The sequence below is a fragment of the Salmo salar genome, chromosome ssa11, assembly GCF_905237065.1.
Source record: "Salmo salar chromosome ssa11, Ssal_v3.1, whole genome shotgun sequence".
Taxonomy (NCBI): Eukaryota; Metazoa; Chordata; class Actinopteri; order Salmoniformes; family Salmonidae; genus Salmo; species Salmo salar.
Window position 1 is genome coordinate 96594887 of NC_059452.1, and position 12328 is coordinate 96607214.

General features: G+C 43.7%; 1 protein-coding gene across 4 annotated transcripts in view; it reads left to right on the forward strand.

The window, feature by feature from the left end:
* Positions 1-12328, forward strand: part of camk2a (calcium/calmodulin-dependent protein kinase II alpha) — a 150020-nt gene that overhangs the window by 106106 nt on the left and 31586 nt on the right. For all 4 annotated transcript variants that reach the window (XM_014129573.2, XM_014129574.2, XM_014129572.2 and 1 more), the window contains exons 7-8: positions 2822-2924; positions 11002-11085. In XM_014129573.2, the coding sequence (XP_013985048.1) occupies positions 2822-2924; positions 11002-11085 (187 nt within the window). The remainder of the gene's footprint in view (positions 1-2821; positions 2925-11001; positions 11086-12328) is intronic.

Sequence of the window (12328 nt, forward strand, 5' to 3'; positions counted from 1 at the left end):
CTGCATGGAACTCAAAAGGGTTTTACCTTGAACCAAATAGGGTTCTTTAAAGGGTTATCCTATGGGGACAGCCAAAGAATCCTTTTAGGTTCCAGATAACAACTTTTCTTCTAAGAGTGTAGTCAGAAACTTCAGATGATACATTTGTTGATATTTTCATTAATTTAAACACATTTAAAACATTCATTTTAACCATCCAGGCTCTTTTTAATTTGAACCTTGAGGACACATCTATGTAATGTTTGCTCCTCAGGCAGCAGATAACAGGCCAACAGGCCATTCCTCTCTGCCTTGACTAAGGTTGCAAAATTCCACAAATGTTCAATACATTCCCTGGTTTTTCCAAAATCCCGGTTGGAGGATCCCAGAGTCAGGAATTCTCCATCCAGGATTTCTGGAAAACCAGGGAATTTATTTAAAGTTCCCAGAATTTTGCAACCCTAGCCAAGACTTTCAGTGTGATTCACCTGTAGGTATGTAGACAGAATAACAAAAGCCCAATCAAACCAATCAGAGAATTCAGGGGAGATGCTGCTAAACCCTCTTCTGTCATAAGTAATTTCCCCTGCACACAGTTTGATGATTATAAAATAGGCATTCACTTACAGTGCAACCACCATTGATCCACTGTTCTGTTGCCAACTTGTCTTGTACAGTACATGTACTCCATATCTCAACATCAGCTCATGGGAGTAAAAATGGAAACAAGCCCTCACACCATCTCCATCACGTCAGACAGCATTGGCGTGTGCTACAGTATGTCTACCCTGTTGTAGTGTCAAAGAGGGACAGATAAATCACAGGTTCCAGTACTGTTTCATTTATTAATACACATATTCAAGTACTGGCTATACACCTACTCATTCAAGGGTTTTTCTTTATTTTTACTATTTTCTACATTGTACAAAAGTAGTAAAGACATCACAACTATGAAATAACACATATGGAACAATGTAGTAACCAAAATAATTGTTCAGTTACCGCTATATATACCCACACTCTTTCAAAGGTACATTTTTGTTTATTACATCAAAATGTATTTTTTCAAATGTTTCTTATGGACTTCTTCAACACTCACACTGTGATTATCATGCACTAACACATGCTAGTACAAAGAGAGACCCTTCTGCCCAACAGATACATGTTCCGTTCACATGGTTTCACATCTGCCTCCCAGCACCTGGGAACTGAGGGAAGATGGAGTGATAAAATTCATCTGTGTAGGCTGCGATTTTAGGTGTGTGTGTGTTTGTGTATGTGTGCCTGTGTGCAGTCGTGCGTGTGGTGTGTGTCTGTGTTTATCAGGGGGTGGATAACATCTCATAGCAGCAGCAGTAGAGTGATTGGCGGCAGGAGGTGGGGTGTTCATTCCTCCGTCTGTGTGGGATAGAAGTGGCTGGGTGCTGTATTTATCAGAGCTCTGTCATGCTGCAACCACACAAAGTCATTAACACTATTCAATCTGGCCCAGCCTAGAGTCATGTCTGTCTGCCACCGTATCCCTGCTTCTGCTCAGGCCTCCTGTCTCCTTTGGGTGACTGACTGCTGACTGACTGGCTGGCTAACTGGCTGACTAACTGACTGCTGACTGACTAACTGACTGCTGACTGACTGACTGCTGACTGACTGGCTAACTGGCTGACTAACTGACTGTTGACTGACTGACTGACTGCTGACTGACTGGCTGGCTAACTGACTGCTGACTGACTGGCTGACTAACTGGCTGACTAACTGACTGCTGACTGACTAACTGACTGCTGACTGACTGACTGCTGACTGACTGGCTAACTGGCTGACTAACTGACTGTTGACTGACTGACTGCTGACTGACTGGCTGGCTAACTGACTGCTGACTAACTGGCTGACTAACTGACTGCTGACTGACTGACTGCTGACTGACTGGCTGACTAACTGACTGCTGACTGACTGACTGCTGACTGACTGGCTGCTGACTGACTGTCTGGCTAACTGGCTGACTAACTGACTGCTGACTGACTGACTGCTGACTGACTGGCTGGCTAACTGGCTGACTAACTGGCTGACTAACTGACTGCTGACTGAGTGACTGACTAACTGACTGCTGACTAACTGGCTGACTAACTGACTGCTGACTGACTGGCTGGCTAACTGGCTGACTAACTGACTGCTGACTGACTGACTGACTGACTGACTAACTGACTGCTGACTGACTGGCTGGCTAACTGGCTGACTAACTGACTGCTGACTGACTGGCTGACTAACTGACTGCTGACTGACTGACTGCTGACTGGCTGGCTAACTGACTGCTGACTGACTGACTGCTGACTGACTGACTGCTAACTGACTGGCTGGCTAACTGGCTGACTAACTGACTGCTGACTGACTGACTGCTGACTGACTGACTGCTGACTAACTGGCTGGCTAACTGGCTGACTAACTGACTGCTGACTGAGTGCTGACTGACTGACTGCTGACTGACTGGCTGGCTAACTGGCTGACTAATTGACTGCTGACTGACTGACTGCTGACTGACTGACTGCTGACTGACTGGCTGGCTAACTGACTGCTGACTGACTGACTGCTGACTGACTGGCTGGCTAACTGGCTGACTAACTGACTGCTGACTGACTGCTGACTGACTGACTGCTGACTAACTGGCTGGCTAACTGACTGTTGACTGGCTGCTGACTGACTGACTGCTGACTGACTGGCTGGCTAACTGGCTGACTAACTGACTGCTGACTGACTGACTGCTGGCTGACTGACTGCTGACTGACTGGCTGGCTAACTGGCTGACTAACTGACTGCTGACTGACTGGCTGACCTCTCTCTTTCTACGCAGCCTGAGAACCTTCTGCTTGCCTCCAAGTCCAAGGGAGCTGCAGTGAAGCTGGCAGACTTTGGCCTGGCCATCGAGGTGGAGGGGGACCAACAAGCCTGGTTTGGTAATGGCTGATATGAATCGTAATTACACACGCACGCACACACACAAAACAGGAATGCAAATAAAGACTGGCTTCTAAAGCAGGTCGACTTATGCAAGATTTAGGATGTTTAATGTTAATATTTCCACCAGGGAAACAGCCTTCAGAGGGAAATCAATAATTCAAAGACTCCTATGGAATCCAATCAAACAAATGCTTTGCATCGAATATCATCAAAAAAGGAACATTTCCTCTACATCTATTCCGGAGAAACACCAAAACTAAAACAAAGGGGAAAGTTTACATTAAAAAAAGATAATCCTGGTAGGAATAACTAGTTTTGTGGCGTCATGACCACCACAGGGCAAAGAGAGCTGTTTACCGCTTGTTTTATTTATGAATTCCATTGCCACCAGAAATAGAAATACCACAGCCCCATCCAGACTCATTAGTAGTGAGGCCTGCAGTGTAAAACCATCTTGTTTGAGTAGGTTTGACACAGCTCATTTTCCATCACTATGACTGCTCTAACTAACCTAGCTGACTGACTGGTTTAACTAACCTAGCTTACAGACTGGTCTAACTAACCTAGCTGACTGACTGGTCTAATTAACATAGCTGACTGACTGGTTTAACTAACCTAGCTTACAGACTGGTCTAACTAACCTAGTTGATGACTGGTCTAACTAACCTAGCTGACAGACTGGTCTAACTAACCTAGTTGACTGACTGGTCTAACTAACCTAGTTGATGACTGGTCTAACTAACCTAGCTGACTGACTGGTCTAACTAATCAGTCAGACTGACTGGTCTAACTAACCGAGCTGACTGACTGGTCTAACTAACCTAACTGACTGACTGGTCTAACTAACCTAGCTGACCAACTGGCCTAACTAACCTAGCTGACCGACTGATCTAGAAGTTTTGGTAGTAGTGGTCAGTAGTTATGTGGTTCAGTAGTTGTTGTCAAAAGTTGTTTGGATATGGTTAGTAGTTAAATGTGTGATCAGAAGTTTTGTGGTCAGAAGTTGTGTTGTTGTTGTATGTAATTGTGTGGTTGAGGTCAGGAGTTGTGTGGTTGTGGACACTAGATGTGGTCAGAATCTGTTTGATAGCGGTCAGAAGTTATGTGGTTGAGGTATGTCATTGTGTGGTTGTGGTCACTAGATGTGGTCAGAAGTTGTGTGGTTGAGGTCAGAAGTTGTGTGGTTGAGAACAGAAGTTGTGTTCACTAGATGTGGTTCGGTAGTTGTGTGGTTGTGGTAAAAAAAAGTTGTGTGGATATGGTAAGTCGTTAGATGTGTGATCAAAAGTTTTGTGGTCAAAAGTTGTGTGGTCATGGTATGTAATTGTGTGGTTGTGGTCACTAGATATGGTCAGAAGTTGTGCGGTTGCAGTCAGAAGTTATCTGGTTGAGGTATGTAATTGTGTGGTTGTGTTCAGAAGTTGTGCGGTTGAGGTCAGAAGTTGTGTGTTTGAGGTTAGAAGTTGTGTGGTTGCTGTCAAAAGTTTTACGGTTGTGGTATGTAATTGTGTGGTTGTTGCCACTAGATAGGATAAGCAGTTGTGTGGTTGCTGTCAGAAGTTGTAAAGTTGTGGTATGTAATAGCGTTAGTGGACAAAACGGCAGCTGTTTGGGAAAGTTTGAAAAACATGTGTTACAAAAACAGCTGTACCGTAAGTTCCGTATGGAACATTTTGATTCCGCGCACAGCTATGAATAGCAGAGAAGTAGATGAATATCCCATACGCTCTAACTTTTTGTCTAACTTGTTGCGGGAGTGGTCAAAATGGACGTTGTTTGCCAAAATGTTACAGAAAATGATGTTGATGCGGCTACTTAAACTGCTGTATCTTTTGATACAAATTTTATTCGTCCAAACTCCAGATTTGAGTAACAGAGAAGTATACAAAGCTGGTACAGCCTGAAATATTTTGTCTAGGATTATTATCTGATTTGCGTCAAATGTTTAATGAGAAAATGACAGTTGGAAGTGATGACGTCACAATGGAGAGGATTAAAATCTTGAAAAATCCCATGTGGGCGGATTTGTGCCAAAATTGTACGAAAAGTTTAATAACATAAAAAGTGTAGCAGATATCAAAAAGTTGTATACAAGCAACTCGATCCAGACCATTCCGCACGTTCTGAATTTGGAACGGTTTCTAGCATAAACGCTGTAGGAGGAGTAGGCGGGGGAATAATAATAAGAAGAAGTATGTTGAATATCTAAGCTGCCGCTAGCCCCACCAACTAACCTAACTGACTGGTCTAACTAACCTAGCTGACTGGTCTAACTAACCTACCTGACCAACTGGTCTAACTAACCTAGCTGAACGACTGGTGTAACTAACCAGACTGGTCCTGCCGTGTGATTGGTGCCCTTCGGTTAAGAAGGTCACAGGAAATAAATGACTTTTTATCCAGCCAATCACATGAGCCCTTGGGATAGGAGCTCTACCGTAACCAGGAGGGAAGTCTCTCTCTGCTGTCCCAATCTCTCTGCTGGCCCAAGCAAAATGGCGTCAACAGAGATGGTCGCCTCGCTTCAGGTCCTTATAAAACTATGCAGTTATTTGTTTTTTTAATGTATTTTTTCCGACATTGTTAGCCCAGAAAATCTCAAGTGTTATTACATACACCTGGGATAACTATTGGGTATTATAGCGATGTCAACTTACCAACATTACGACCAGGAATACGTCTTTCCCGAAGCGGATTCTTTGTTCGGACCTTCACCCTGGACATGGGATCTTATCCCAGAGGCCGACCCAAAACAACGCGGTCGCCTCAGGAGAGGCAGACGGAGCGGCCTACTGGTCAGACTCAGAAGGCGAGCACATCATCCACCGCTTCTGAGCATATTACTCGCCAATGTCCAATCTCTAAATAACAAAGTGGACGAAATTAGGGCACGAGTTGCCTTCCAGAGAGACATCAGAGATTGTAACATTCTCTGTTTCATGGAAACATGGCTCACTTGGGATATGTTGTCAGAGTTGGTGCAGCCGCCCGGTTTCTTCATGCATCGCGCCGACAGAAACAAACATCTCCAAGAGATTATCTTCCAAGAGCATTATCTTCCAAGACAATTATCTTCGATTATAATCACAGCCGTGTATATCCCCACTCAGGCAGATACCTCGTAGGCCCTAAAAGAACTTCACTGGACTCTATGTAAACTGGAAACCATACATCCTGAGGCTGCATTTACTGTAGCTGGGGATTTTAACAAAGCTAATCTGAAAACAAGACTACCTAAATTCTATCAGCACATTGAATGCGCAACACGAGCTGGTAGCATTCTGGATCATTGCTACTCTAACTTCCTCGATGCATTCCAAGCCCTCCCTCACCCTGCCTTTGGGAAAATCTGACCACGACTCCATTTTGTTGCTCCCAGCCTATAGACAGAAACTAAAACAGGAAACGCCCGTGCTCAGGTCTATACAACGCTGGTCTGACCAATCAGATTCCACGCTTCAAGACTGCTTCGATCATGTGGACTGGGATATGTTCCGGATAGCCTCAGACAATAACATTGATGTATGCGCTGAATCTCTGAGCAAGTTTATTAGCAAGTGCATCGGATATGTCGTACCCACTGTGACTATTTAAACCTTTCCTAACCAGAAAACGTGGATTGATGGCAGCATTCGCACAAAAATTAAGCACGAACCACCGCTTTTAATCATGGCAAGGCGACTAGAAACATGACCAAATACAAACAGTGCAGCTATTCTCTCTGCAAGGCAATCAAACAAGCAAAGCGTCAGTATAGAGACAAAGTAGAGTCGCAATTCAACGGCTCAAACACGAAACTTATGTGGCAGGGTCTACAGACAATCACGGTTTACAAAAAGTAAACCAGCCCCGTCGCGAACATCAAAGTCTTGCTCACAGATGAATTAAACAACTTCTTTACTCGCTTTGAGGACAATACAGTGCCACTGACACGGCCCCCTACCAAAGCCTGTGGGCTCTCCTTCTCCATGGCCAATGTGAGTAAAATATTTAAACATGTTAACCCTCGCAAGGCTGCTGGCTCAGACGGCATCCCTGGCCGCATCACCAGAGCATGCGCAGACCAGCTGGCTGGTGTGTTTATGGACATATTTAATTAATCCCTATCCCAGTCTGTTGTCCCCACATGCTTCAAGATGGCCACCGTTGTTCCTGTTCCCGAGAAAGCAAAGGTAACTGAACTAAATGACTATTGCCCCGTTGCCCTCACTTCTGTCATCATGAAGTGCTTTGAGAGACTGGTCAAGGATCATATTTTTTTATTTATTTTTTATTTCACCTTTATTTAACCAGGTAGGCTAGTTGAGAACAAGTTCTCATTTGCAACTGCAACCTGGCCAAGATAATGCATAGCAGTTCAACACATACAACAACACAGAGTTACACATGGAATAAACAAAACATACAGTCAATAATACAGTAGAAAAAAAGAAAACAGAAAGTCTATATACAGTGAGTGGAAATGAGATAAGATAAGGGAGTTAAGGCAATAAATAGGCCATGGTGGCGAAGTAATTACAATATAGCAATTAAACACTGGAATGGTAGATGTGCAGAAGATGAATGTGCAAGTAGAGATACTGGGGTGCAAAGGAGCAAGATAAATAAATAAATACAGTATGGGGATGAGGTAGTTGGATGGGCTGTTTACAGATGGGCTTTGTACAGGTGCAGTGATCTGTGAGCTGCTCTGACAGCTGGTGCTTAAAGCTAGTGAGGGAGATATGAGTCTCCAGCTTCAGTGATTTTTGTAGTTCTTTCCAGTCATTGGCAGAAGAGAACTGGAAGGAGAGGCAGCCAAAGGAGGAATTGGCTTTTGGGGTGACCAAAGAGATATACCTGCTGGAGCGCGTATCACCTCCACCCTACCTGATACCCTAGACCCACTCCAATTTGCTTACCGCCACAATAGGTCCACTGACGATGCAATCGCCATCACACTGCACACTGCCCTATCCCATCTGTACAAGAGGAATACCTATGTAAGAATGTTGTTCATTGACTACAGTTCAGCGTTTAACACCATAGTACCCTCCAAACTCTTCATTAACCCCACCCTGTGCAACTGGGTCCTGGACTTTCTGACGGGCCGCCGCCAGGTGGTGAAGGTAGGAAACAACATCTCCACCCCGCTGATCCTCAACACTGGGGCCCCACAAGGGTGCGTTCTCAGCCCTCTACTGTACTCCCTGTTCACCCCTGACTGCGTGGCCATGCACGCTTCCAACTCAATCATCAAGTTTGCAGATGACACGACAGTGGTAGGCCCGATTACCAACAATGACGAGACGGCCTACAGGGAGGAGTTGAGGGCCCTCGGAGTGTGGTGTCAGGAAAACAACCACTTACTCAACATCAACAAAACAAAGGAGATGATTGTGGACTTCAGGGAACGACCCACATTCCACATCGACGGGACAGTAGTGGAGAAGGTGGAAGGTTTTAAGTTCCTCGGCGTACACATCACGGACAAACTGAAATGGTCCACCCACACAGACAGTGTGGTGAAGAACTGTACTCTTCACATGATGCTTTATCATTTCCTTAATGAAAATGAGTCTGGATATTTCAACCTGTCCTTTGTTCACGGTGCGTAAAATCCCAGGCTGGTTTCCTGGGTTTGAAGAATAAACCTCAGGAGGCTGAAGAAATTTGTCTTGTCACCTAAAACACTCACAAACTTTTACAGGTGCATAATCGAGAGCATGCTGTCGGGCTGGTATGGCAACTGCACCACCCTTAATCGCAAGGCTCTCCAGAGGGTAGTGAGGTCTGCACAACGCATCACCAGGGGCAAACTACCTGCCCTCCAGGACACCTACAGCACCCAATGTCACAGGAAGGCCAAAAATATCATCAAGGACAACAACCACCCGAGCCACTGCCTGTTCACCCCGCGATCATCCTGAAGGCGAGGTCAGTAGAGGAGTATCAAAGCTGGGACCGAGAGACTGGAAAAACAGCTTCTATCTCTAAGGCCATCAGACTGTTAAACAGCCATCACTAACATAGAGAGGCTGATGCCAACATACTGACTCAAATCTCTGGCCACTTTAATAAATGGACTTAATAAATGTATCACTAGTCACTTTAAATAATGGCACTTTAATAATGTTTAAATATTATATTAATCATCTCATATGTATATACTGTATTCTATACCATCTACTGCATCTTGCCTATGCCGCACGGCCATCGCTCATCCATATATTTATATGTGCATATTCTTATTCATCCCTTTACATTTGGGTATAAGGTAGTTGTTGTGAATTTGTTAGATTACTTGTTAGATATTACTGCATTGTCGGAACTAGAAGCACAAGCATTTCGCAAAACTCGCATTAACATCTGCTAACCATGTGTATGTGACCAATAAAATGTTATTTTATTTGATCTCTCTGCTGACCCAATCTCTCTGCTGACCCAATCTCTCTGCTGACACAATCTCTCTGCTTTGGTTTTCCATGCCTGCCTGAGTATGTGCTCAGTAATTTAATAAAAATTATTTACAAAAAAAAAAAATATATATATATATATATTGAATATGTTAAAGTGCATTTCTCACACTCAAGGCGTAAAAAACAATATAAAAAACAAAACGCAACATAGAACACAGACAACAACCAAAGCTATATACAGGTGTCGTCAGATCCAGAGGACATGAGAACAGAATTAACAGAGGTGTTGGAAAGCTTTTCTGAACGGCACAGTCTTGAAAGCCCTGTCACCCATAGTTTTGAGTCTGTTGCGTTGGCTCACAGTACCTTCAATGTTTCACCAGCCTGCCCTTTGGATACGCTGAAAAACACATGGAGCAGAATCAAACATATGTTTTAAAACTAGGGAACTAGGAATGTCTCTTAGAATTCAGTTCCCTTTTAATGAGCCACAGGACACGTATCCAATACCCACAGTTCATGTTTACAGACTCACCTCTCTTAGATCAGGATGATTTTTCTAAAGTGTTTTGGGGAACGCCTGGCTGGCTGCTTTTCCTCAGGACAGCTGGTGTAGCTGTCACACCCAGCTCTGCTGGTCATTATGATTATACTGTACTCTTCACATGATGCTTTATCATTTCTTTAATGAAAATGAGTCTGGATATTTCAACCTGTCCTTTGTTCACAGTGCGTAAAATCCCAGGCTGGTTCCCTGGGTCTGGAGAATAAACGGAAGAATGCGTTCTTCTTCTCTGTCGGATGATTGATATATAATCCATTTGTCCACATAACAAGGCTGGAACATGAGAAGATGTGGTGATTCTTGAACAGTAAAATAAAGAGTCTCATCACCCGTCAGAAAGAGTTAATGACCAGACTTAGAACATTGACAGCCTGTCTGGTCAGGGTAGGTAATAAGCATATGGACCTCACACCTCAAATGAAGCTCTATTGAGAGAAATGTGAGGCAGGCGGGACCAGGAACATGTGTATAATGTTATTACTCTCTCTTACATTCCGGGGAATAGAATTATCAGAGCAGATCTCTCTAATACTGTGATCTTTTCCTGGTTTGTGACAGAATACAAAGTTAATTTGTTGTTCTTTTTTCCCCCTTGTTATATTGCATTTAACAATTCAAAGACACTGAACTCTCATCACTTTACTGTACTCTATCATAATATATAATGGATTTATATGGTTCGTGTCACTTCACACTTAAAACAGCATGTGTCTTTGATCAAAGCCTATATCACTATGTATTGTATAGCATTACGCTTGTACCAGTATTTAGAACATTCTATAGAGCTAAACTCTATCAACTTGTTATTTTATTACACTGAGAGTATCCCTTTTAGAGCTTTCTAAAATGGTATGTTTGCATCCTGGATGCTGATAGGTTGATAGTCGTTAGTTATTGAAGATAATCCAAAGGTAATGCCCGTTAACAGTTCCATTTGAATTATCAATGCACATCCACTGTCCTACAGCCCATCCAGGCAATTCATAAACTTGATCTCCACTGGAAAAATGCATCTAGACATTGTTTCCCATTGCTTGTTGCCTAGCATTTGATTTTCAATAGAGCTGTATTATCTGTGACTCACTGCCTCTCTGTCTGGATGTGATGCAGGCTTTGCAGGGACACCTGGTTACCTGTCTCCTGAGGTCCTGAGGAAGGACCCATATGGCAAAGCTGTGGACCTGTGGGCATGCGGTAAGCAGGATGACTTTCAGATATCCACCTCTTTCCTTCTTTGTTTCTGTCAACATCTACTGTAAGTTGCTGCTGCCTAAAGAAAACATGATATAGACTTCACACCTGGTGTGATGCGTTTCCTAGCTTCTTCATCTCAAGCTTTATGTTTTCTCATTTGGCCAGACTGGGGATTGCTTCAGAGCCTAACCTACTAGAGTTGTGCTGACACAAAACCTGCCCGCCTCAATGTCACAGATGATTTAGGGCACCAGTTTATTTATGGGGTCTGTTTCATCCAAAGGTGCATAGATGAGTCTGTTTCATCCAAAGGTGCATAGATGAGCTCTCAGTCAGAGAAGACAAGGCAGCAGTGTGTCGATCTGATCATAGCTCTCTCTCTATGTCTATATACATACAGTACCATGGGCTTTAGTACCACGGGCCTCAGTACCATGGGCCGTAGTACCACAGGCCTCAATACCACTGGCCTCAGTACCACAGGCCTCAGTACCACGGGTCTCAGTTTAACGGGCCTCAGTTTAACGGGCCACAGTGCCACAGGCCTCAGTACTACGGGCCTCATTACCACAGGCCTCAGTACCACAGGCCTCAATACCAAGGGCCTCAATATCACGGGCCACAGTACTATGCGCCTCAGTACCACAGGCCTCTGTGTCAACAAGTTGGCAGAATGAATCTGCTAGACATCCTCCTGCTACACTGATGCATGGACAACTCTTACCTAGAACATAGTATGTACAGTATATATAGTGTATATTATAGTATTGGAAAGAGTACAGTGGGGCAAAAAAGTCTTTAGTCAGCCACCAATTGTGCAAGTTCTCCCACTTAAAAAGATGAGAGAGGCCTGTAATTTTCATCATAGGTACACTTCAACTATGACAGACAAAATGAGAAAAAAAATCCAGAAAATCACATTGTAGGATTTTTTATTAATTTATTTGCAAATTATGGTGGAAAGTAAGTATTTGGTCAATAACAAAAGTTTATCTCAATACTTTGTTATATACCCTTTGTTGGCAATGACACAGGTCAAACGTTTTCTGTAAGTCTTCACAAGGTTTTCACACACTGTTGCTGGTATTTTGGCCCATTCCTCCATGCAGATCTCCTCTAGAGCAGTGATGTTTTGGGGCTGTCGCTGGCCAAACGGACTTTCAACTCCCTCCAAAGATTTTCTATGGGGTTGAGATCTGGAGACTGGCTAGGCCACTCCAGGACCTTGAAATGCTTCTTACGA